The sequence below is a fragment of the Pseudophryne corroboree genome, chromosome 8 (genome assembly GCF_028390025.1).
Source record: "Pseudophryne corroboree isolate aPseCor3 chromosome 8, aPseCor3.hap2, whole genome shotgun sequence".
In the NCBI taxonomy this organism is placed as follows: domain Eukaryota; kingdom Metazoa; phylum Chordata; class Amphibia; order Anura; family Myobatrachidae; genus Pseudophryne; species Pseudophryne corroboree.
Genome location: NC_086451.1, coordinates 412,609,724 through 412,634,780, shown reverse-complemented (window position 1 = coordinate 412,634,780; position 25,057 = coordinate 412,609,724). Strand labels below are relative to the sequence as shown.

At 43.1% G+C, this 25,057-nt stretch overlaps 1 protein-coding gene and 1 long non-coding RNA gene across 5 annotated transcripts in view; one reads left to right on the top strand and one right to left on the bottom strand.

Annotated features, from left to right (window-relative positions):
• The window catches only part of LOC134949357 (uncharacterized), a 124,524-nt gene extending 114,590 nt beyond the window's left edge, over positions 1–9,934 (bottom strand). The window contains exon 1 of one of the 2 annotated variants that reach the window (XR_010183149.1): positions 9,803–9,934. This is a non-coding gene — a long non-coding RNA (uncharacterized LOC134949357). Of the gene's footprint in view, positions 1–7,777; positions 7,969–9,802 lie in introns of those variants that run through there. The other variant, XR_010183148.1, reaches the window with a different exon arrangement.
• LOC134949356 (homeobox protein meis3) overlaps positions 7,978–25,057 on the top strand; it is a 53,364-nt gene continuing 36,284 nt past the window's right edge. The window contains exons 1-6 of one of the 3 annotated variants that reach the window (XM_063937873.1): positions 7,978–8,359; positions 13,078–13,280; positions 15,318–15,465; positions 17,454–17,504; positions 17,895–17,945; positions 20,339–20,488. In XM_063937873.1, the coding sequence (XP_063793943.1) occupies positions 8,348–8,359; positions 13,078–13,280; positions 15,318–15,465; positions 17,454–17,504; positions 17,895–17,945; positions 20,339–20,488 (615 nt within the window). In that variant the 5' untranslated portion in view covers positions 7,978–8,347. The remainder of the gene's footprint in view (positions 8,360–13,077; positions 13,281–15,317; positions 15,466–17,453; positions 17,505–17,894; positions 17,946–20,338; positions 20,489–25,057) is intronic. The other 2 variants (XM_063937872.1, XM_063937871.1) reach the window with 2 other exon arrangements.

Here is a 25,057-nt window from a genome sequence, read left to right as displayed (position 1 = left end):
TTTGTTTTATAAAAGCCCTTATTTAATTTTCCATTCGACATAGGGCAGAGCTGCGGACGCGTCCGCATTTTCTCCCTAAGGTGGTATCAGCGTTTCACCTGAACCAGCCTATTGTAGTGCCTGCGGCTACAGACGACTTGAAGGACTCCAAGTTGTTGGACGTTGTCAGAGCCTTAAAAATATACATTTAAAGGACGGCTGGAGTCAGAAAATCTGACTCACTGTTTATACTGTATGCACCCAACAAGTTGGGTGCACCTGCTTCTAAGCAGTCGATTGCTCGTTGGATTTGTAACAAAATTCAACTTGTACATTCTGTGGCAGGCCTGCCACAGCCTAAATCTGTTAAGGCCCATTCCGCAAGGAAGGTGGGCTCATCTTGGGCGGCTGCCCGAGGGGTCTCGGCATTACAACTCTGCCGAGCAGCTACGTGGTCAGGGGAGAACACGTTTGTAAATTTTTGCAAATTTGATACCCTGGCAAAGGAGGACCTGGAGTTCTCTCATTCGGTGCTGCAGAGTCATCCGCACTCTCCCGCCCGTTTGGGAGCTTTGGTATAATCCCCATGGTCCTTTCAGGAACCCCAGCATCCACTTAGGACGATAGAGAAAATAAGAATTTACTTACCGATAATTCTATTTCTCGGAGTCCGTAGTGGATGCTGGGCGCCCATCCCAAGTGCGGATTATCTGCAATACTTGTACATAGTTATTGTTAACTAATTCGGGTTATTGTTTAGGAAGCCATCTTTCAGAGGCTCCTCTGTTATCATACTGTTAACTGGGTTTAGATCACAAGTTGTACGGTGTGATTGGTGTGGCTGGTATGAGTCTTACCCGGGATTCAAAATCCTCCCTTATTGTGTACGCTCGTCCGGGCACAGTACCTAACTGGAGTCTGGAGGAGGGTCATAGGGGGAGGAGCCAGTACACACCACCTGACCTGTAAAAGCTTTACTTTTGTGCCCTGTCTCCTGCGGAGCCGCTATTCCCCATGGTCCTTTCAGGAACCCCAGCATCCACTACGGACTCCGAGAAATAGAATTATCGGTAAGTAAATTCTTATTATGTGTAGGGTATAAAAGGACAAGCCACTCTGGGCCAGCTCTCTATTCTCTTCAACGGTTCTCATTGCTGATAATCGGGAGCTGGATATCCAGAGGCGCATGCGATTGTTTCCCTTGAGCGTAAGTTTCTCCGCGACCATATTGCCTTTGTTATTGTGAGCCATATCTCTCTCTCTCTCTCTTCTCCTCTTTCTCTCTCTTTCTCTTAAGTATTATTGTATTACTATTGTATTTCATGTGTAGTTTTCTGGTTAGGTGGTCAATGTTATTTTGGTAGTGTATGACTTGTATTGTATTATTCTTTTGCAAATAGAACGTTCATATAAGGTGTTAGAACCTAATACCGGTATCTGTGTATTTATTATATTTCTAAGTATTCTCAGAGCGTCGGAGACGCTCATACAGTTTCCAAGTTAATAAGGCTACATTGTGTTACATTTACACCCTATCACTGCACCAAGGTTTATTGCATAAATACATTGTTTATGGTATAGTTATAAAGGTTTAACATTGTGAGCATCAGCGCCGCTTGTGATCTCCTCGTGGTCCCAAGCGTCCGCTACGCTAGTAGCATATCATTACGTTAGTCGGCAGCCTATAGCGTGCCTGCCTGTGATCTCTTGGCCGTAAGCGAACGTGACGCTCGAGCGTCTCGACTACGGCTAAGCGATTGTTACGCAACGTGCGTACCCTTACGGTATACCATACGCCAATAGCGTACTGTGTTCTTCCACCTTTTAGAGGGTTTTAAGTAAGATAAATATTAGGCTTTATCAGAAGAGGGGAGAGGTCTGCGCCCTGATGTATTAGGTGAGTGGTCCCCATCCTATCTGTGTATTAGGAGTAGGGGAGAGGTCTGCATCCTGATGTATTAGATGAGTGGTCCCAGTCCTAGTTGTGTGTTAGGAGGAGGGGAGAGGTCTGCGCCCTGATGTATTAGATGAGTGGTCCACGTCCTAGTTGTGTTTTAGGAAGAGGGGAGAGGTCTGCGCCCTGATGTATTAGATGAATGGTCCCTGTCCTAGTTGTGTATTAGGAAGAGGGGAGAGGTCTGCGTCCTGATGTTTTAGATGAGTGGTCCCCGTCCTAGTTGTGTATTAGGAAGAGGGGAGAGGTCTGCGTCCTGATGTATTAGATGAGTGGTTCCCGTCCTGTCTGTGTATTAGGAAGAGGGGAGAGGTCTGCGTCCTGATGTAATAGATGAGTGGTTCCCGTCCTGTCTGTGTATTAGGAAGAGGGGAGAGGTCTGCGTCCTGATGTATTAGGTGAGTGGTCCTCGTCCTAGTTGTGTTTTAGAAAGAGGGGAGAGGTCTGCGTCCTGATGTATTAGATGAGTGATCCCCATCCTATCTGTGTATTAGGAAGAGGGGAGAGGTCTGTGCCCTGATGTATTATGTGGGTGGTCCCCGTCCTAGTTGTGTTTTAGGAAGAGGGGAGAGGTCTGCGCCCTGATGTATTAGATGAGTGGTCCCTGTCCTATCTGTGTATTAGGAGTAGGGGAGAGGTCTGCGTCCTGATGTATTAGGTGAGTGGTCCCTATTCTATCTGTGTATTATGAGTAGGGAAGAGGTCTGCGTCCTGATGTATTAGGTGAGTGGTCCATGTCCTATCTGTGTATTAGGAAGAGGGGAGAGGTCTGTGCCCTGATGTAATAGGTGAGTGGTCCATGTCCTAGCTGTGTATTAGGAAGAGGGGAGAGGTCTGCGCCCTGATGTAATAGGTGAGTGGTCCATGTCCTATCTGTGTATTAGGAAGAGGGGAGAGGTCTGCGTCCTGATGTATTAGGTGAGTGGTCCTCTTCTTATCTTTGTATTAGGACGAGGGGAGAGGTCTGCATCCTGATGTATTAGGGGAGAGGTCTGCGCCCTGATGTATTAGGTGAGAGGTCCCCGTCCTAGTTGTGTATTAGGAAGAGGGGAGAGGTCTGCGCCCTGATGTATTAGGTGAGTGTTCCCCATACTATCTGTGTATTAGGAAGAGGGGAGAGGTCTGCATCTTGATGTATTAGGGGAGAGGTCTGCGCCCTGATGTATTAGGTGAGAGGTCCCCGTCCTATCTGTGTATTAGGAAGAGGGAAGAGGTCTGCGCCCTGATGTATTAGGTGAGTGGTCCCCGTCCTAGTTGTGTGTTAGGAGGAGGAGAGAGGTCTGCGTCCTGATGTATTAGGTGAGTGGTCCAGTTCTATCTGTGTATTTGGAGGAGGGAAGAGGTCTGCGTCCTGATGTATTAGGTGAGTGATGCCTGTCCTATCTGTGTATTAGGAAGAGGGAAGAGGTCTGCGCCCTGATGTATTAGGTGAGTGGTCCCCGTCCTAGCTGTGTGTTAGGAGGAGGGGAGAGGTCTGCGTCCTGATGTATTAGGTGAGTGGTCCATGTCCTAGCTTTGTATTAGGAAGAGGGGAGAGGTCTGCGTCCTGATGTATTAAGTGAGTGGTCCCCTTCTTATCTTTGTATTAGGACGAGGGGAGAGGTCTGCGTCCTGATGTATTAGGTGAGAGGTCCCCGTCCTAGTTGTGTTTTAGGAAGAGGGGAGAGGTATGCGCCCTGATGTATTGGTCCCCATCCTATCTGTGTATTAGGAAGATTGGAGAGGTCTGCGTCCTGATCTATTAGCTGCGTTCTCCCTGTCATATCTGTGTATTAGGAAGAGTGAAGAGGTCTGCGCCCTGATGTATTAGGTGAGTGGTCCCCATCCTATCTGTGTATTAGGAGTAGGGGAGAGGTCTGCATCCTGATGTATTAGGTGAGTGATCCCCGTCCTATCTGTGTATTAGGAAGAGGGGAGAGGTCTGTGTCCTGATGTATTAGGTGAGTGGTCCTAGTTTTGTATTAGGAAGAGGGGAGAGGTCTGCGTCCTGATGTTTTAGATGAGTGGTCCCCATCCTATCTGTGTATTAGGAAGAGGGGAGAGGTCTGCGCCTTGATGTATTACGTGAGTGGTCCACATCCAATCTGTGTTTTAGGAAGAGGGGAGAGGTCTACGCCCTGCTGTATTAGGTGAGTGGTCCACATCCTATCTGTGTTTTAGGAAGAGGGGAAGGAGAGGTCTGTGCCCTGATGTATTAGGTGAGTGGTCCCCGTCCTAGTTGTGTATTAGGAAGAGGGGAGAGGTCTGCGTCCTGATGTTTAAGATGAGTGGTCCCCGTCCTAGTTGTGTATTAGGAAGAGGGGAGAGGTCTGCGTCCTGATGTATCAGGTGAGTGGTCCCCATCCTATCTGTGTATTTGAAGATTAGAAAGGTCTGGGTCCTGATGTATTAGGTGAGTGGTCCCCGTCCTAGTTGTGTTTTAGTAAGAGGGGAGAGGTCTGCGCCCTGATGTATTAGATGAGTGGTCCCCGTCCTAGTTGTGTATTAAAAAGAGGGGAGAGGTCTGCGTCCTGATGTATCAGGTGAGTGGTCCCCATCCTATCTGTGTATTAGGAGTAGGGAAGAGGTCTGCGTCCCGATATATTAGGTGAGTGATCCCCGTCCTATCTGTGTATTAGGAAGAGGGGAGAGGTCTGTGCCCTGATGTATTAGGTGAGTGGTCCACGACCTATCTGTGTATTAGGAAGAGGGGAGAAGTCTGCATCCTGATGTATTAGGTGAGTGTTCCCCGTCCTAGTTTTTTATTAGGAAGAGGGGAGAGGACTGCGTCCCGATGTTTTAGATGAGTGGTCCCCGTCCTAGTTGTGTATTAGGAAGAGGGGAGAGGACTGCATCCTGATGTATCAGGTGAGTGGTCCCCATACTATCTGTGTATTAGGAAGATTAGAGAGGTCCCCATCCTATCTGTGTATTAGGAAGAGGGGAGAGGTCTGTGCCCTGATTTATTAGGTGAGTGGTCCCCATCCTATCTGTGTATTAGGAAGAGGGGAGAGGTCTGCGTCCTGATGTATTAGATGAGTGGTCCCCGTCCTGTCTGTGTATTAGGAAGAGGGGAGAGGTCTGCGTCCTGATGTATTAGATGAGTGGTCCCCGTCCTGTCTGTGTATTAGGAAGAGGGGAGAGGTCTGCGCCCTGATGTATTAGGTGAGTGGTCCCCGTCCTATCTGTGTATTAGGAGTAGGGGAGAGGTCTGCGTCCTGATGTATTAGGTGAGTGGTCCCCATCCTATCTGTGTATTAGGAGTAGGGGAGAGGTCTGCATCCTGATGTATTAGATGAGTGGTCCCCATCCTATCTGTGTATTAGGAGTAGGGGAGAGGTCTGCATCCTGATGTATTAGGTGAGTGGTCCACATCCTATCTGTGTATTAGGAAGAGGGGAGAGGTCTGCGCCTTGATGTATTACGTGAGTGGTCCACATCCAATCTGTGTTTTAGGAAGAGGGGAGAGGTCTGCGCCCTGATGTATTAGGTGAGTGGTCCCCATCCTATCTGTGTATTACGAGTAGGGGAGAGGTCTGCATCCTGATGTATTAGGTGAGTGGTCCACATCCTATCTGTGTATTAGGAAGAGGGGAGAGGTCTGCGCCTTGATGTATTACGTGAGTGGTCCACATCCAATCTGTGTTTTAGGAAGAGGGGAGAGGTCTGCGCCCTGATGTATTAGGTGAGTGGTCCCCATCCTATCTGTGTATTAGGAGTAGGGGAGAGGTCTGCATCCTGATGTATTAGATGAGTGGTCCACGTCCTAGTTGTGTTTTAGGAAGAGGGGAGAGGTCTGCATCCTGATGTATTAGATGAATGGTCCCTATCCTAGTTGTGTATTAGGAAGAGGGGAGAGGTCTGCGTCCTGATGTTTTAGATGAGTGGTCCCCGTCCTAGTTGTGTATTAGGAAGAGGGGAGAGGTCTGCGTCCTGATGTATTAGATGAGTGGTTCCCGTCCTGTCTGTGTATTAGGAAGAGGGGAGAGGTCTGCGTCCTGATGTAATAGATGAGTGGTTCCCGTCCTGTCTGTGTATTAGGAAGAGGGGAGAGGTCTGCGTCCTGATGTATTAGGTGAGTGGTCATCGTCCTAGTTGTGTTTTAGAAAGAGGGGAGAGGTCTGCGTCCTGATGTATTAGATGAGTGATCCCGTCCTATCTGTGTATTAGGAAGAGGGGAGAGGTCTGTGCCATGATGTATTATGTGGGTGGTCCCCGTCCTAGTTGTGTTTTAGGAAGAGGGGAGAGGTCTGCGCCCTGATGTATTAGATGAGTGGTCCCTGTCCTATCTGTGTATTAGGAGTAGGGAAGAGGTATGCGTCCTGATGTATCAGGTGAGTGGTCCCCATTCTATCTGTGTATTAGGAGTAGGGAAGAGGTCTGCGTTCTGATGTATTAGGTGAGTGATCCCCGTCCTATCTGTGTATTAGGAAGAGGGGAGAGGTCTGCGCCCTGATGTATTAGATGAGTGGTCCCTGTCCTATCTGTGTATTAGGAGTAGGGAAGAGGTCTGCGTCCTGATGTATTAGGTGAGTGGTCCCCATTCTATCTGTGTATTATGAGTAGGGAAGAGGTCTGCGTCCTGATGTATTAGGTGAGTAGTCCCCATCCTATCTGTGTATAAGGAAGAGGAGAGAAGTCTCCGCCCTGATGTATTAGGTGAGTGGTCTTCATCCTATCTGTGTATTAGGAAGAGGGGAGAGGTCTCCGCCCTGATGTATTAGGTGAGTGGTCTTCATCCTATCTGTGTATTAGGAAGAGGGAAGAGGTCTGCGCCCTGATGTAATAGGTGAGTGGTCCATGTCCTATCTGTGTATTAGGAAGAGGGAAGAGGTCTGCGCCCTGATGTAATAGGTGAGTGGTCCATGTCCTATCTGTGTATTAGGAAGAGGGGAGAGGTCTCCGCCCTGATGTATTAGATGAGTGGTCCCCATCCTATCTGTGTATTAGGAGGAGGGAAGAGGTCTGCGCCCTGATGTAATAGGTGAGTGGTCCATGTCCTATCTGTGTATTAGGAAGAGGGGAGAGGTCTGTGCCCTGATGTATTAGGTGAGTGGTCCCTGTCCTAGTTTTGTATTAGGAAGAGGGGAGAGGCCTGCGCCCTGATTTACATGTTATAGGAAGAGGTGACAGAACTGACTATCATGTAGAGGGCTGCCTAAGAAAGGTATATAAAAGTATATACAAATAGTGACATTAAATGACAGAAAACTATATAACATTATTACTATCTGTTTCGCTGGTGTACAACAAATCGGAGTCTTGGAAACACCAGCAACTCTGTAATATCACCCAGTGAGGAGGATGATCTGTGCCCTTACGTAGATCCCTAATATTGTGTTATATACAGTCATTGGGTTCACTGCTGAGCCTCAATTACCCTTTTCCCGAACATTATTAATAAGTGCCCAGAAAGTCCAATAAAATAATTTAGTTTATAAGTATTACTATAAGCGGTTGATTAATAGACAGGCATACATACGTATGTGATACTATCCCGGGGTTGTTGTGAATGTGAGTATTTTTTTTTTTACTTATTATTCTCTAATATATTTTCTTCCCATTTCAGTGTTTCTTCAATTTAAATTTAATAATATTTCATCTGAACTTTACTTATAAATAACATACGCACCTTATATAATTGGGAACTGTACATTAGGTGAATGGCATATAAAGGGTTCCTTCTCATACTTAGCAATTTTTCATCATAACTCACTATAAATAATATACACACCTTGTAATTGGGAACTGTGATGGAAGTGAATGGCATTTAAAGGGTTAATGCCCAGACTTCACTGACAGAATGCAAGCTTCAGTAACACCCTAAACTTTGCAGTATGGCTTACAGTAAATATATATATATACCTGACTGGAAGGTAATGCAGGATTCCATTTGCCTTGTTCTGAGACCAGGGTGTGCTGGGGTTAATGGGATTACCTCTTGGCTGGACTGTGGCACAGAGCGGGGAGGGGGGACTGGCCAGGGCAGGCAGTGCAGGAGTTAAAGGCCCTTGTATTTCCGGGTGTGCTCATTGCTCAGGGCTGGAAGAGGGAGGGAGAGAGAAGGAGAGAGAGGAGCATCCCCCATGTACTCCCTGCTACACACACAGCAAGGACTGAGCATCTTCTTGCAGCAGGGAGCCAGGAGAGGAGACCCTGGCTGATACCCCATCACACACCGGCTGGAGCAGCAGCAGCAGAGGGGGGAGCACCAGTCCTAGTGCTGCTGTTTGGGGGTCTTGCCTGCACACCCCACCCACTGCTCCTCCAGATCATCACTCATTTGGAGTGTGACAGATCCTGCAGCCCTGATGGACAGGCAGAAGCTCTGAGCCAGGAGGGGGAAATCTCCATGCTCCAGCCCTGCGGACCCCGGCTCCAGCACTCTCACCTCCCATTGTCTCCTGCCAAGAGGACAGTCGGATTGCACACGGAATGGCACAAAGGGTAGGTCTCTTCCATTGTGGTGGTGGTGGCAGCAGCAGCAGCAGCAGCAGCCGGCTCTCCTGCGCTGTAGGCCGGCATCGCAGCTTGTGCTCTGCCGCTGGGCACCGGGAGCCGTGTCCTCTGTGTGTGCGCGGTGATTTACCGGGGGCGGGGGGCACAGGGCATGGCTCTCTCTCTCCCTCTATATACAGTATATATTCTGCCTACAGCATTCTGTACTCTGCCCATAAGATATCTATCTATCTATCTATCTATCTATCTATCTATCTATCTATCTATCTATCTATCTATCTATCTATCTATCGATCTATCGCATGCCCCTAATACAGCTGCCCATAGGAGTTATTTACAGTACATGCACATAGGAGTTATATATACAGTATATGCCCCTAATACAGCAGCTTATAGGAGTTATATATACAGTATATACACATAGGATTTATGCCCATAATACAGCTCCTAATAGGAGTTATATATACAGTATATGCCCCTAATACAGCTGCCCATAGGAGTTATATACAGTATATGCACATAGGAGTTATATATATCTATCTATATCTGTACACACACACACACACACACACACACACACACACACACACACACACACACACACACACACACACACACACACTATATACCCCTAATCCAGCTGCCCATAAGGGATATACCTATATATGTAGTGCATGCCCCTAATACAGGAGTTATATATAGTATATGCACATAGGAGTTATATATATATAGTATATGCCCCTAATACAGCTGCCCATAGGAGTTGTATACTGAACATATGCCCCTAATATAGATGGCCATATGACTTGTTTATACAGCTGCCCATAGGAGTTATATATAGTGTATTTCCCTAATACAGCTGCTCATAGGTGTTATATACAGTATATACACACAGGAGTTATATACAGTCTCTGCCCCTAATACAACTGCCCATAGGAGTTATATAGAGTTAAATACAGTATATGCACGAGTTGTATACAGTATCTGTCCCTGATACAGCTGCCCATAGGAGATATAGATATGTACATTATATATAGATAGATAGATAGATAGATAGATATAGAGAGAGTATCTGCCCACATGAATTCTATACAGTATATGCCAACAGGAGTTTTATATACAGTCGCCTATACCAGTACCTGCCCATAGGGGTTATATACATCTGCAAATAGGAAGTATATACTGTACATATGCCCATATAGTGTATATAAGTATCAGGCCAGGCCCCACAAGTGTTATTTAGATACATCTGCCCATAGGGTATAATGACCCAGCTCCCCAGCCATTTGTCGGATGCTGTGCTCACATTAGTACACATATATCCGCAAGAGGTGCAGGAGCCCATCCAGTCCTCGGGGCCACTCACCCCGCACAGGTCTCCTCCTCTCCCGGCCTGAGAGAGCCCTGATATCAATATCATATACATCCTACCTCCCATATCCATCAGCCCTCTCTGTGCCAATAACCCATCTGTATCCCGCGGGGAGTTCTGCTGTACACACTGCATGTGCGACTCCACACCGACACTTCCCCAGTGTAGCTGCCTGCTGCATGTGCGACTCCACACCGACACTTGCCCAGTGTAGCTGCCTGCTGCATGTGCGACTCCACACCGACACTTCACTAGTGGGAGTGCCTGCCCAGCACCCAGCTAGGCTTCGGCATTCAGGGGATAATAGAAAGCTGAGGTTGATTCAACGAGGACAGCTACTAAGGCAAAAAGCTTAATCATACTATATGGGACATTTGTCTGTGTTGCACTATTGCTAAATAATGAACTTAAGGAAAATACATTTTATATATATATATATATATATATATATATATGTAATATACACACACACTCACACACTAAAGTTGTTCTCTAAATTAAGTTATTATGAAAGGCTACTTGCCTCCAGCACACAGTGTTATAGTAGTGTACATAAGTTTGTGCTGTGTTTTTATTCATTTATTTTTTTCATCACAAAACTACCCATCAGAGGTTCACACGGTTTTTCAACCCTATGTAAATCTCCAGGGCCAGGGCAGGAAAAATGTTTAAAAAAAAATCAGAGCTGGCGAGAGATTTGCATTTTAGAAAAGTTTCTTTACAGTTGACTGATTGCTGTCTGGGAGCTGAGGGAGTGGAATGTGGGAAGGAAAATGAAATATAAATATATTAAAATCCATCCATCAGAGTAAACATGAAGTTGTGTACTAGGTTTGAGTTGGAAATATGAGTGTGTAAAGCTTGGGTAAGTGCTCTGTGTAGGTTCTGCTGTAAAATCAGATTTAAAAGTATAGTTAAAAAAATCTATATATCCTTACGTATGAGACATGAGTTCGTATGTTTCCGAAACTCCTGCAATTTTTAGTTGAGTTGATTTTGGAGCGTTGGAAGATTTTAGAAGCAGTGAAACTTTTGTAGAAAATGCATTTTTTTCCCCCCCAAGTAAACCAACTTCCAGCTTCTCAATTTTTAGGAGTTTGGTTTTATTTGTGAAAACAGATTTCCGATGTTTGCCTACCACAAAAATGTTTGTTATTGTGAAAATGTAAAGTTTAGAAAAGTGTTTAATATTTTTTTACAAATAGTATGGGAGTTTGTTATATATACATACATACATACATACATACATACATACATACATACATACATACACACACATATATATATATATATATATATATATATTGGAAACACTTAAATGTTACACTTTCAGCTTTGAAAAATGTGTTTTTAAAGTATATAAAAATGTATATGTAACTTGTATGTGACTCTAAATATATATATTAATTGTTCATAATTTTTTTATTATATATTAAGCATAGATATATAGTATATTGTGTGTCTGTATACAAATATATCTATATGTGTGTGTATATTTTTATATTTTTAAGTGCATGCAGTTTATATAATGGTGCAGATTGTGTTTGCATCTGTGATATACATTACAAAAGGAATTGATATGTTTATATTATAATGGTATGTTATATATTTGAGCAAATGTAACAAAACAGGCTGAAATTATATGTTTTTATAATAGTATACATGTTCACATGTATCTGTATGTGATATAATAGTGCAGGTTATGCATATATGGGTATATGACATTTATATAGACAGGATATATTTTAATATGTATGTAATAGTACAGATTACGCAGTATTATTATGTAGTGTAGGCTATATGTTTGTATATTTTATACATCCATAAACAATATATAATAATCTGTATATTGCATCATAATACAGGTTATATTTTTTTTGTGTACCTTGTATTCTGATACAGACTACACGTTTGTGTATTTGGTATAGTGCAGATAACATTTTTATGTATATGGTATTACAGTACATAGTATATATTTTTGTGCATATTGTGTATTAGCACATATACATTTTTGTGCATATGGTGTTCCAGTACAGATTATACTTTTTCTGGTATGTATCTTGTATTATAACACATTATACATTATTGCGTATATAGTATTTCAGTGCAGATTATACAGTATATTTTATGTATCTGGTATTACAGTATACATATATTTTATGTATGTGGTATTACGGTGCAGATTATAAATTTTATGTATGTGGTATTACACTGCAGATTATATTTATGTATATGGTATAACAGTGCAGATCATATATTTTGTGTGTGTAGTATTAGAATGCAGATTATACATTTTTCCTTATGTGGTATTACAGACCAGGTTATAGTTTTTGTATTTAGTATCAAGGAACAGATTATATTTTCTTGTGTTAATGGTATTACAGTGCAGATTAAATATTTGGTGTATATAGTATTGCTGTACAGATTATATGTGTTGTGTATGTGGTATTACAGTACAGTTTATACATGTGGTGTGTGTGTGTGTGTGTGTGTGTGTGTGTGTGTGTGTGTGTGTGTGTGTGTGTGTGTGTGTGTGTGTGTGTGTGTGTGTGGTATTACAGTGCAGATTATATATGTTGTGTATGTAGTATAACAGCGCAGAGTATATATAATGTGTATGTGGTATTAAATACAGATTATATATGTGGTATTACAGCACAGATTATATACGGTGTGTATGTTGTATTACAGTGCAGATTATATATGATGTGTGTGCGGTATTGCAGTACTATATATTGTGTATTTGGTATTAAGTACAGATTATATATGTGGTATTACAGTACAGATTATATATGATATGTATGTGGTATTACAGTACAGATTATATATGGTGTGTATATGGTATTGCAGTACAGATTATATATTTATATTGTGTATGTGGTATTAAGTACATATTATATATAGTGTGTATGTGGTATTACAGTACAGATTATATATATATATATATATATATTGTGTATGTGGTATTAAGTACAGATTATATATGTGGTATTACAGTACAGATTATATATATATATATATATATATATATATTGTGTATGTGGTATTACAGTACAGATTATATATGTGGTATTAGAGTACAGATTATATATAGTGTGTATGTGGTATTACAGTACAGATTATATATAGTGTGTATGTGGTGTTACAGTACAGATTATATATGATGTATATGTGATATTGCAGTACAGATGATAAAGGTTGTGTATATGCTATTACAGTACAGACTGTACATGACTGTGTATATAATGCAATGTTGTATATCCCATGTATGGTGTAAATGAGAATAATGGTTCCTGTGTAGGGTAAGTAACCTCTCTCTGTCCTGTGCTTGCAGTACGATGAAATGGTGCATTACCCAGGGTTAGATGGGATCCCCCTGGCTGGCTTTGGGGATGCACACGCAGGACGAGTCATGCAGCACCACTCCCTCAGCCAGAGCTCGCCCTATGGCTCTGCAGGGGCAGCTCACCGGCTCCCAATGCCTCCTGGGATGGGCAGTAATGACGGCCTGAAGAGGGAGAAGGATGAGATTTATGGGTAAGAAACTGGCACCCCATAAACCTAGGTCCAGCTGTACACAGTGCATGTTCATGGTATATACAGTAGTGAGAGAACTAAGGCTGGCTTTTGTGTATTCTTACGTCTTTTCTAGCTGTATATGTGAGGACTGTATATAAACACGTTGTACACTCGCACTCTCTGTCACTGCTGTTATCTGAGGGTCAGCGTCCCTGTATATAGACACCTCTATTCATTATAAGCCCAACAGGTTAAGGTTCAGGGCTCTGGCCCACTGGGCCTCACTGAGGAATGGAGGTCGTGCTCATTAGAACATTCAGTGGCGTTCGGTAACGCTGGGAGAGTCGCGGTGTCTGCCTAACACCAAGCACCTCTGGGTCCTGTAATATTATTATTCATTCTCTGACGTGTTGCGCGTGTATATCACAAATGCAGAGTATGCGGAGAGGGAAGTATGTCAACGTAATTTACAAGTCATTCTAAGACATTATTCCGTATAGCGTATGGCATTATTTCCATGTACGGAATTTATTTCTGGGTACCCACCCCGTGTTCTTGCTACATACTCATGTATGTAACATGTGTTCTTATTCCCTGACAGTATGAACATGTTTGTAGAATGCTTCCTGGTTCACGCAAGAGATAAAGCAGTACATTAATTCCTGTATTTATGGAATAATAATAATTCTTCCATATATTGCTGTGTTTGGATAACCCAAAAGCACCATAGCGCTCTATATAAAATCTATGTAGTTTAACGACTGTGCACAAGTTTTTAAAGGAGTTTAACTCTGGTATAAGTGTCACAATCCTAGTTGTGTATTACACTGAAGATTGCTGTTTATTACTATGGGGTACATTTACTAAGCAGTGATAAGAGCGGAGAAGTGAGCCAGTGGAGAAATTGCCCCATCAACCAATCAGCAGCTCTGTATCATTTTATAGTATGCAAATTATAGATGTTACTTTAGTGCTGATTGGTTGCCATGGGCAACTTCTCCACTGGCTCACTTCTCCACTCTTATCACTGCTTAGTAAATGTCCCCCTTTATAACTAGGCTTACTCACAGTACTTGGTGTGTTTCTGTTCTTGTCTGAACTTATACAATGCCCCAAAAGGGTTCAAGTATTTAAGTATAATATGAAACAGAGTCTCCGGTTGAAATCTGGGACATTATGTTTTATTTCTTTAATCCAAGTCTAGTTTCCTTATATTCCTAGTATGGCGTCTTTCCACTGTAGGAATTTCATCGCCACATGAATTGTGTTCCACAGAGCTTGCAATCTAACAGCTGAAAATAATTTTACAGCCTGACTCTAAGCAACAATTACATCTTTTTTTTGTTTCTTCCTGTTTAAGAAGCAGGGTCTGAAATTCTCTTGTTAAAGTAGTGTAAAGAGACCGTATGTAACACAATACCACCCACAGCACGTCTATAAATATACAGACACGTGTGCACGTCTAAAAATACATGTCTTTATAAACTGACGGTATATGCTATATATACAAACAAATGTATCCTTACACGTTACCTATACACACTCCTTTATCCATAAACAAAAGTGATCCATAAATGTACACAGACACATGTACTGTATATAGCCTTTGTACACGGACGTTGCCTTGGAACACATCTAAGAATTAGTGACTAATAGTTATAATTACACACATACCCGCGGTGGTTGGTGAGACAGAAAACTCTGCTGTAGCAATTCACTGGTGCATGGAAGTGAATGTGGTCGTATTATTTCCAATATAATACTGAATATTCCATATTTTACAGTAATGTTTTATCAATGCTGTCATTATGTTTCAGTGTGCAGGTAAACTATTCCCTTTGCAGTCATCCTTGTAACACTAAAGTGCAGACAGAAGTTAAATCTTAAGAACTGTATTAGAGTGAAAGCTCTTGAAATCACAGTTAGATAATGTTGCACTTCAGCCATATACATTATTTGTGTGAAAGTGAGCAATTTCATTGCCCCCCCCCCCTCCCCCCTTTACACACGTGACATCTTGACGTGTAACTAACGCTGTCTTCCCCCCTCCTACAGACACCCTCTCTTCCCCCTGCTGGCGCTGGTGTTTGAGAAGTGTGAGTTGGCTACTTGTTCACCACGAGATAATTCCGGCTCATTCCCAGGGGGGGATGTGTGTTCCTCGGATTCATTTAACGAAGACATTGCTGTATTCGCGAAACAGGTCAGTTTGACCAACAGTCATATGTAACAGTTTATGTGATGTGTTTCATCAAGAGCCTGAAAAGGTGGATTTAATTAACACCAGTAGGAAGGGTTGTTTAGAAGTTGATGGCAGAGAACAGCCAGCTGGCGTGACACTTTTGTCATTATCATACATTTTATATAAGTGCCCCCACCTTCTTGCAGCTTTGTTCAATGCCCCAAAACCATCTTCTCTTTTCCTTGGCCTGCCGCCGGCCAATGCAGATACGGTGTGAATCTTGCAGCTTTATAGTTTTTTTTGTACTACAAGTCCCAGCATGCTAATACCAAAACAGCTGGAAACCTTAACATCTACCAGGCTTGATCTAAAAGTGTTTGTTATTTTAAATTCAGCTGACCGGGTATGCAGGGACTTGTAGTTCCAAGGCTGCTCAAGAGCGTATAAAAGGGCCTTGTCATTTTTGAGGTATGGCGTTTTTTGTGTGTCTGTGTTACGTAATGCCCAGTGTGCTCTGTTCTGTGAGCCATTAAATACTCTGGTTAGGGCATAGGGTAAAGTGCGTGTCTAGTAAGCTAATACAGGGCCTTTGGTTGTGATGCAGCCCACATGTTGGCGTCCCCTTATTCCCCAGGGCTGTTTTTTTTTTTTTGTTATTTACATCTGTTTAATTTTTATATTACTATTTATTTTTTTTTTTTTTTTTTTTTTTTTTTTTTTTGCAATAGACAATGTAAAATAAAGCCTATTTTGCTCAAAAGTGAAATGTCCATTCCGCGGCCCAAAGCTGAGGTACAGTTATTTATTTTAAAAGCGCCATTGACAGGACATGCTGAGACTTGTGTGTATATTTACTAAAAGTCGATTTTTGTCGATGAGTGGACGATGTTTAATTGATTTTTGAGCGATTTTGTGTTTCAGGGTCTAAATCACACATTTACTAACAGATGAGTTTTTGACATTGTTTAAAAATAAAATTCAAAAATCATCTGTTCGTAAATGAGGGATTTAGACCCCGAAAATACAAAATCGACCCAGATCGATTTTTAGTAAATATACCCCGTAATCCCACATTTACTAACAGATTATTTTTGACATTTTTTTTTAAAAGGATGTCAAAAAACATTTGTTAGTAAAAGTGTGATTTAGAGCCTGAAGCACAAAATCGATCACTAATCGACCAAAAATCGATCAACATCGACCCAAATCGACTTTTTAGTAAATACACCCCCATGTAGTCTTGTAACAGCTTTAAAGCTGAAAGTCGACAAATTAAGGTGTTTCTAAATGCTACTGACACATGAAAAATGCAGTACCCTGGGTTCCAAAATAAATGAACCCTTAAATCCCCACCCCCAAAATTCTTTGAAAGACAAAACTGCAGTGTAAGTGAATGAATGCAATAAAACTATTCAGTGTAATTGGAGCACTCGTGGCTGTTGGTGTGTGTGCAATAGCAATGTAATTAAAAGTGTTAGTTTAATGACTGTTAATGAGACGAACTGTCGATACAGCCTGTGAGATTGGTAGAAGGTGGGGCCAGTGTGTTTTTAGAGCCTTAGAAAAAAAGACACCTCTGTATTTACTGAAAATTTTAGGGTTAATTAAAAAAAAAAAATAATAAATTGTGCATGTGTATAAAACAAAGGAGAAAACAGAGCGAGGGAAAAATCGATGAGAAAAGACCCACAATCCTCTCTACCTGTAACAAGTGTTGCTGTTTGAAGTTGGGCTATAGTAAATATCTCACTATCTCCGTGTTGATGTTTTATGGATGGTGAAAGGGAAAGGGTTTAGGATATAAAAGCAGGGCTGCTGTCAAAAGGGCACAGCAAAAACTCCTGCAGGAATACACCAGGCAAGACGCTCAACAGTTTAATGGATTATTGGAGAATAAAACGCAAAGTTTATCTGGGCTACAACTGGAGGGGATAATAGTACTGTCAGCGGGACGGAGAGGTCTTCCCTTTGATAGTAACATGCAGCGCTCTCTGCTTTTATATCTCCAGGTCAGAACAGAAAAACCTCTATTCTCCTCCAATCCGGAGCTTGACAATCTGGTAAGAATTGTGTGCAAAATGGATTTGGAATTCTTCATTAATATGTGCTGTATTTTATTAGCGGGTCACATTTCCTGAGCTTTAATTTTACTCATTGTTAGTGTGCCTTAAAACATAATTTAGATATTTATCCAAGGAAAGCTGGATACCGTCTTTGCGATAGATTGTAAACTCTTGGGGCGAGCAATTTTTTTTTTTCCAGGTAGAACAGGTTGTCTTATGTCTTTTAAGCATCTCTTTATCATTTCAGCTAGAATTTTAATAGCTTCTTTTGGAACCCAAAATTGTGCCCTGAGATTTATTACATGGCATTTGTATTTTGGGTATATGTAGTTTGGGTATGTGTATTTTTTTTTTTGTATCCATACATCTGTCTCTTCTTATCCTTAGATGATTCAAGCAATCCAGGTTTTAAGATTTCACCTGTTAGAGCTAGAAAAGGTAAGTTGGATGAAGCAATGTTTAGCCTCCTGCACTCTGTTTGCAGTATAATCTAGGGATCATTGTTGGTATATTTCAGTTTATATGATTGAAGTTATCTGGGGGGGGGGGGGGGTGATAAGGGGCTGTCACATATTTATAGTGGCAGGGGTCACAGAGGTCAGAAGGGACTGACAGTGGGATTGAGCAAGTTTCTCTGCGGCACTGTGTCTATAGGTGGGAGTCACATCATTGCTAATACAGGTTGAGTATCCCATATCCAAATATTCCGAAATACGGAATATTCCGAAATACGGAATGTTTGGAGTAGAACAGAGATAGTGAAACCTTTGTTTTCTGATGGCTCAGTGTACACAAAGTTTGTTTAATACACAAAGTTATTATAAATATTGTATTAAATGACCTTCAGGCTGTGTGTATAAGGTGTATATGAAACATAAATGAATTGTGTGAATGTACACACACTTTGTTTAATGCACAAAGTTATTAAAAATATTGGCTAAAATGACCTTCAGGCTGTGTGTATAAGGTGTATATGAAACATAAATACATTCTGTGCTTAGATTGAGGTCCCATCACCATGATATATCATTATGGTATGCAATTATTCCAAAATACGGAAAAATCCGATATCCAAAATACCTCTGGTCCCAAGCACTTTGGATAAGGGATACTCAACCTGTAATGTTTATGACAGTGATTGTATAATAAACAAGGCCCAGATTTATCAAACCTTGGAGAGTGATAAATAGCACGGTGATAAAGTACCAGCCAATCAGCTCCTGTCACTTTTCAAACACAGCCTGTAACATGGCAGTTAGGAGCTGATTGGCCGGTATTTTATCACCATGCAATTTATCACTCTCCAAGGCTTGATAAATCTGGGCTTTACAGTTGTCCTGGTAAGACTAGAGTGTAAGCTCTCTAGATCAGAGTATGATTGCACCTGCTAGGTTCTTACTTGTTCAGTGTATACTGTGAGGGTTGCATATAAACACAGTAAGGTCCAGTGGATATTTAGGTCAACTGCTAAACAGTGCATGTAGTTTTCTGTCTATTTTACACGGATGGATGCGAGGTGCAGTAATGAGCTGTGTATGTAAAGATGAGTAGACACACCAGGGCATGCTGTGTCTGCCTGCAAGCAGGAAAAGGTTAATTGTACAGTCAAATATGACTCCCCCCTGCCTCCTCCCATATGGAGAATCCCAGCAGCCTCTGGATGAGCTCTGCTGGCACATACCACTTTGAAAACCAGGGGAGGGGACAAGAGATGAAAGGCAGTACTTCAGAACTGCCCCTCTGGTTTGATAAGCTAATGAGCTCATTAAAGAATACAAGAGGCGCTGGTGGTTTGTAACTAGATAATCCTCTTGTTAATGTGGTAATTAACCCTTTGATTCCCTTTGCTGGCCTGCTGGGAATCGAGGGGGATTAAAGAACAGGCCTGGGGGTTGTAGAAGTGGGAGGTAAGGGCTGTGTTTTAGGAGAAAAAAAGATGGCCAATTGTACGGTCACCTAGCACTCAGGTTACTCACTGGCAGCAGGCCACATCTTACAGATATCCAGGCTTGTCTTTTCCAGTCAATTAAATTGAGTTTTTTTATATGTGCCCATTACCTCTGGTGGACTGAGCAAGTCAGGTTTTATGGATAGCTACTACTAATCGCATATAAGGCACCTGACACCCAAGATAAATCTGAGTTATGCCAACGACCTGGCTTGTTAGAGCCCTGACACTGAATCATTGCCTATTACATAGTGTCCGGCGTACTACTTTCTAATACCCCTCCTGGTGTACCACGGCCATACAACGAGTGTCTGCTTCTGTGACTAGTGTACATGGTTAACCTCTGCCCTGGTATCTTGGTGTGGGTCCTATATATGGCTCATCTGAGAAAATATATAGGTCTGCTGTTTATAAGAGTATCTTGGATGGAATCTTGGGTGTTGGCTATTCTCAAGCACGCAACGTCATCTCTGAGTTGCAGGCTTCAGCATTAAATGGTAAGCTCAGCTGCACAGCCAATCTGTGCTCTCCTGTGCTGCCTGTGCTATATAACTGCAGGCAGCATTCATGTTACTGTAAGGCGGTAATCCACGAGACATAGCTTTACCATCTACACTCCACAGACACGGGTAGAGGAATAGTGTAGAAAGGCGATATGACCTGATGACCCCTGCAGGTCACTCTCTGCCATGAGATCCTGGTAAGTGTTCCTAGAGTGGTAAATGCCAGCAGCGTTATCCCATAGAAGTCTATTAAGTGGGGGATTAACTGATTAGGGGAAGAATGTGATCACATCACTTAACTGCGCCATGAAATCCTGCGAGTATTCTGTGTAAGGAACCCCGCACTTGATGCTGATTAACCGTCATTTTCCCTCTCGCAGGTTCATGACCTCTGTGATAATTTCTGTCACCGGTACATCACCTGTTTGAAAGGCAAGATGCCCATTGATCTGGTGATAGATGACCGTGACGGCTCGTCCAAATCAGACTTGGAAGACTTCACAGGATCCTGTACAAGTCTATCGGATCAGGTAAGAATGTGCGCTTCTCCACAGACCCAAATCTCCTTCCATTGTGCTCTGACCACTGTGCAGCGTTCACCCGGGGACCATTACTAACCAATCTGTCCTCTATCTACTTACCTCAGCTGACGCATATTAACTCCAAGTGACGCATATTAACTTTGGTTTCAGCGTTATGAAATAACTGGGTATGGGTCATTAGGTCGACAGTCATTAGGTCGACCACTATTGGTCAACATGCATCAAGTCGACATGTTCACTAGGTTGACATGGTCATTAGGTCGACGTGAACAAGGTCGACATGAGTTTTTTTACTTTTATTGGTGACATTTTCTTCGTAAAGTGACTGGGAACCCCAATTAGTGCACCGTGTCCCCTCGCATGACTCTCTTCGCTCATCATGCTTCGGGCAGGGTGCCTCACTCCGGACTGCTGAGCTCGGCACAGATTACCATTCCCAATCGTAGTCCACGTGGATTGTAAAGTATGAAAAAGAAAAAAAAAAAAGGTGAAAAACACATGTTGCCCCTTTTTGCATGTCGACCTAGTACATGTCGGCCTAGTGACCATGTCGACCTAATGCGTGTCGACCAATAGAAGCATGAGAAGTACCTGCAGGATAGCCAGATAAGGGTTTGCAGAGCTGAGCGGGAATGTTTTGTACAAAGTCATTCTTACTTGCTCACTGCAGGAAAAAAAAAAAAATCCAACTTTATTAATCATTTAAAGCATAAGGCAGACATAGGTGCATAGTTAGGAGTAACTCTAGCTAAAGGGTGCAGTTGTGCACCAGGGCAAACCATGTGTACGGGGTGCAAATGCAATATATTTATTTATTTGCATGCAGGGAAGATATTGGCCACATTTCCATGTAGCACAGAAATAAAAGCGTGAAGTTGGGACACCGACCCTCCCAAGACTAAATCAGTCCACGGGGTAGATTGACTAAGGCACAGTTTATGAAAGGCGCTGCTCTTCGGCAGCATCTAGCAATAGTTTCAAAGCGGCAATAGGAGTTTATGTAATAACTTTAGCATTTTGGGGGTCATTCCGAGTTGATCGAGCAATTTTTTGCTGCGCTGCGATCAGATTAAAACTCGGCAGAACTGCGCATGCGTATGCACCGCAATGCGCAGGCGCGCGTCGTACGGGTACAAAGAGGATCAGTGCTGGGCAATGGATTTAACGAAGAATCCATTCGCACAGCCGATCGCAAGGTGATTGACAGAAAAAGGGCGTTTATGGGTGTCAACTGACCGTTTTCTGGCAGTGTTTGGAAAAACGCAGGCGTGTCCAAGCGTTTGCAGGGCGAGTGTCTGAAGTCAATTCCGGGACCAAAAAGTCTGAAGTGATCGCATCGGCTGAGTAAGTCCAGACCTACTCAGAAACTGCAACAAACGTTTTTGTGCCGTCGGCTGCACAAGCGTTCGCACACTTGCAAAGCGATAATACACTCCCCCATAGGAGGCGACTATCTGATCGCTGCTCTGCAAAAAGTTGCTAGCAATCAACTCGAAATTGCCGTTTTATAAAATGATCTGTCAAAGCTTCTTTGAGAAACTGCCATAGTAAATCTGTACCTACGTATTTTAAAGTTGCCCTCCCCATTGCAGTGCAACAAAGCTGCAAAACTGCATCTAACCAGGGGCCTAATTCAGACCTGATCATGGGGGTCATTCCGAGTTGATCACTCGTTGCCGATTTTCGCAATGGAGCGATTAAGGCAAAAATGCGCATGCGCATGGTACGCAGTGCGCATGCGCTAAGTATTTTAGCACAAAATTTAGTAGATTTACTCACGTCCGAACGAAGAATTTTCCTCGTTGAACTGATCGGAGTGTGATTGACAGGAAGTGGGTGTTTCTGGGCGGAAACTGGCCGTTTTCTGGGAGTGTGCGGAAAAACGCAGGCGTGCCAGGATAAAACGCAGGAGTGTCTGGAGAAACGGGGGAGTGGCTGGCCGAACGCAGGGCGTGTTTGTGACGTCAAACCAGGAACGAAACAGCCTGAACTGATCGCAGTGTAGGAGTAAGTCTCGAGCTACTCAGAAACTGCTAAGAATTTTCTATTCGCAATTCTGCTAATCTTTAGTTCGCAATTCTATTAAGCTAAGATACACTCCCAGAGGGCGGCGGCCTAGCGTGTGCAATGCTGCTAAAATCTGCTAGCGAGCGAACAACTCGGAATGACCACCCGTAGCAGCAAATTTGTTAGCAGTTGGGCAAAACCATGTGCACTGCAGGAAGGGAGGGGGGGGGGGGGGGGATATAACATGTGCAGAGAGAGTTAGATTCGGGTGGGCTATACTGTTTCCGTGCAGGGTATATACTGGCTGCTTTATTTTAACACTGCAATTTAGATTTCAGTTTGAACACACCACACCCAAATCTAACTCTCCCTGCACATGTTATATCTGCCCCCCCCCCCCCCCCCCCCCCCTCACCCCTGCAGTGCACACGGGGGGTAATTCCAAGTTGATCGCAGCAGGAAATTTTTTAGCAGTTGGGCAAAACCATGTGCACTGCAGGAGAGGCAGATGTAACATGTGCAGAGAGAGTTAGATTTGGGTGTGGTGTGTTCAATCTGCAATCTAAATTGCAGTGTAAAAATAAAGCAGCCAGTATTTACCTTGCACAGAAACAAAATAACCCACCCAAATCTAACTCTCTCTGCAAATGTTATATCTGTTCCCCCTGCAGTGCACATGGTTTTGCCCAACTGCTAAAAAATTTCCTGCTGCGATCAACTTGGAATTACCCCCATGGTTTTTCCCATATGCTAACAAATTTGCTGCTACGATCAGGTCTGAATTAGGCCCCAAGGCCCTTATTACATAATAACTTAATATGACCTATATGTGTCCCGTAATGGATAATTATCAACATTATCCAAGAACTGCTGACGTTATCCTGTCAGCCCATGCATAATTAGAGTAAAATAAATGTACTCTATGACCAGTAGCAGGGACAGGTGTTAGGGTTGCCACTGGTGACGGTCACCGTGGGATAATGTATTTAAGCCTTATAACACGGACCCTAGGCTAGTCCTGTTGCAGGTTTCTTGGGATGGAAACTCCGATCTGTATATCATTTAGGAATGGCTTATATATCTAATCACCCAGCTATGCTCAGCCTTATTTATTTCTGTGGCCCAGTCCGCAACACTTATATGCAGGTTGCCTATTGTAGCAGAAGAGAATTATAGTGCACCCGCACAGTGGGTACATTAATGAAGGGGGGGCGGGTGTTTGCTAGAACCGGACCAAGCACACAGGGAGACCACACTGCATATTTAATGAGCAACATCCTAGGATTGTTAATTGTTGGTTACGCTTTCCCCTCTAGATAACGATGGTCTGCTCAGCATTCTCCCGCCTCTCTCTTCTCAAAGTAATGCAAGTGATGCATTTGCCTATAGCTGGACTGATGCATTTTTAATATTCCTGGAGGCTACAGAGCGAGCAGGGTACACAGCCAGGCCTCTTACTGAGTGCACTAATTCCAAATTCCGAGCAGCAGTCTATTGTGTGCTTGTCACCCTGCGCCCAGCATCGCAGCCTAACCCCTTCCTCACCGGAGGCTGAGGCTGCACACGCCACATAACCAATACTCATTGCACCCCCAGCCTCTACTGAACAATAGCATGCCTTCATTATAAGCTATGGATAATGCATGTGTGCATGGCATCTAGTCCAGCCTTGCTTTCTTAACAAATCTTCCATGTAAAATGAATCTGGTTGTCTACAGAACAATGGAAATCTGTTACCAGATTATTCACTAAGATTTCACTGAAACCGCAGAAGGACAGGGCTTATATATGTATATATATCTTGCATTCCACTGTTCTTTTATAGGGTCCCCGCCCCAATGTACAAAAAAATACAGTAAGGGGTTCAGTTACGTTGCTATAAAGTTTATCCAACCTGGTTCACTTGGTTACCCCCTAGTGGCTGTTGTGGGTATTTCATTTGCTAGTAACTCTTGTAGAGCCACCCAGCATTCTGTGCTGGTATGTGATATCAGGGCCGGAACTAGGGGGGGGGGGGGGGGGGGGGGGCACAGAGGAGCCAGGAGAGCAAGGGTTACAGAGCATTTGCCCCTCACTTGCTGGTGTGTGGGTGCTAGGGCTAATAAATACAATTACCCCATAGCACAGTCACATGTACATAGAACAATCACAAAGCACTATCTCAGTCTCACTCAAAGTTCAGTCAGAATTGAGAGAGGAGGAGTTAGGATTGCAGATGGGAGGAGTTGGGACTGTAGAGGGAGGAGTCAAGATTAAACAGTAAACCGCCCCCCCTAAAGAAAAGTCTAGATCCGTCCCTGTGTGATATGTATGGTTTCTAGAGGTTTGTGGCCGTCAAAGAGTGCTTTTAATCAAGGGGGTGGAGTCAGAGGTGGAAGGAGCTACGGCTGCATCTATTGGCTGCTGCCTGTCTGTGACTTTATGCTAATGCTGCTACATAGCCCTTCCCTGGTGTACATCATGTATCAGAACATACAAGGACTGAGACACGCCCACCATCGGCGTCCTTAAATGTTGATATACCGATTGGTGTGCTTCATACGGTCGTGC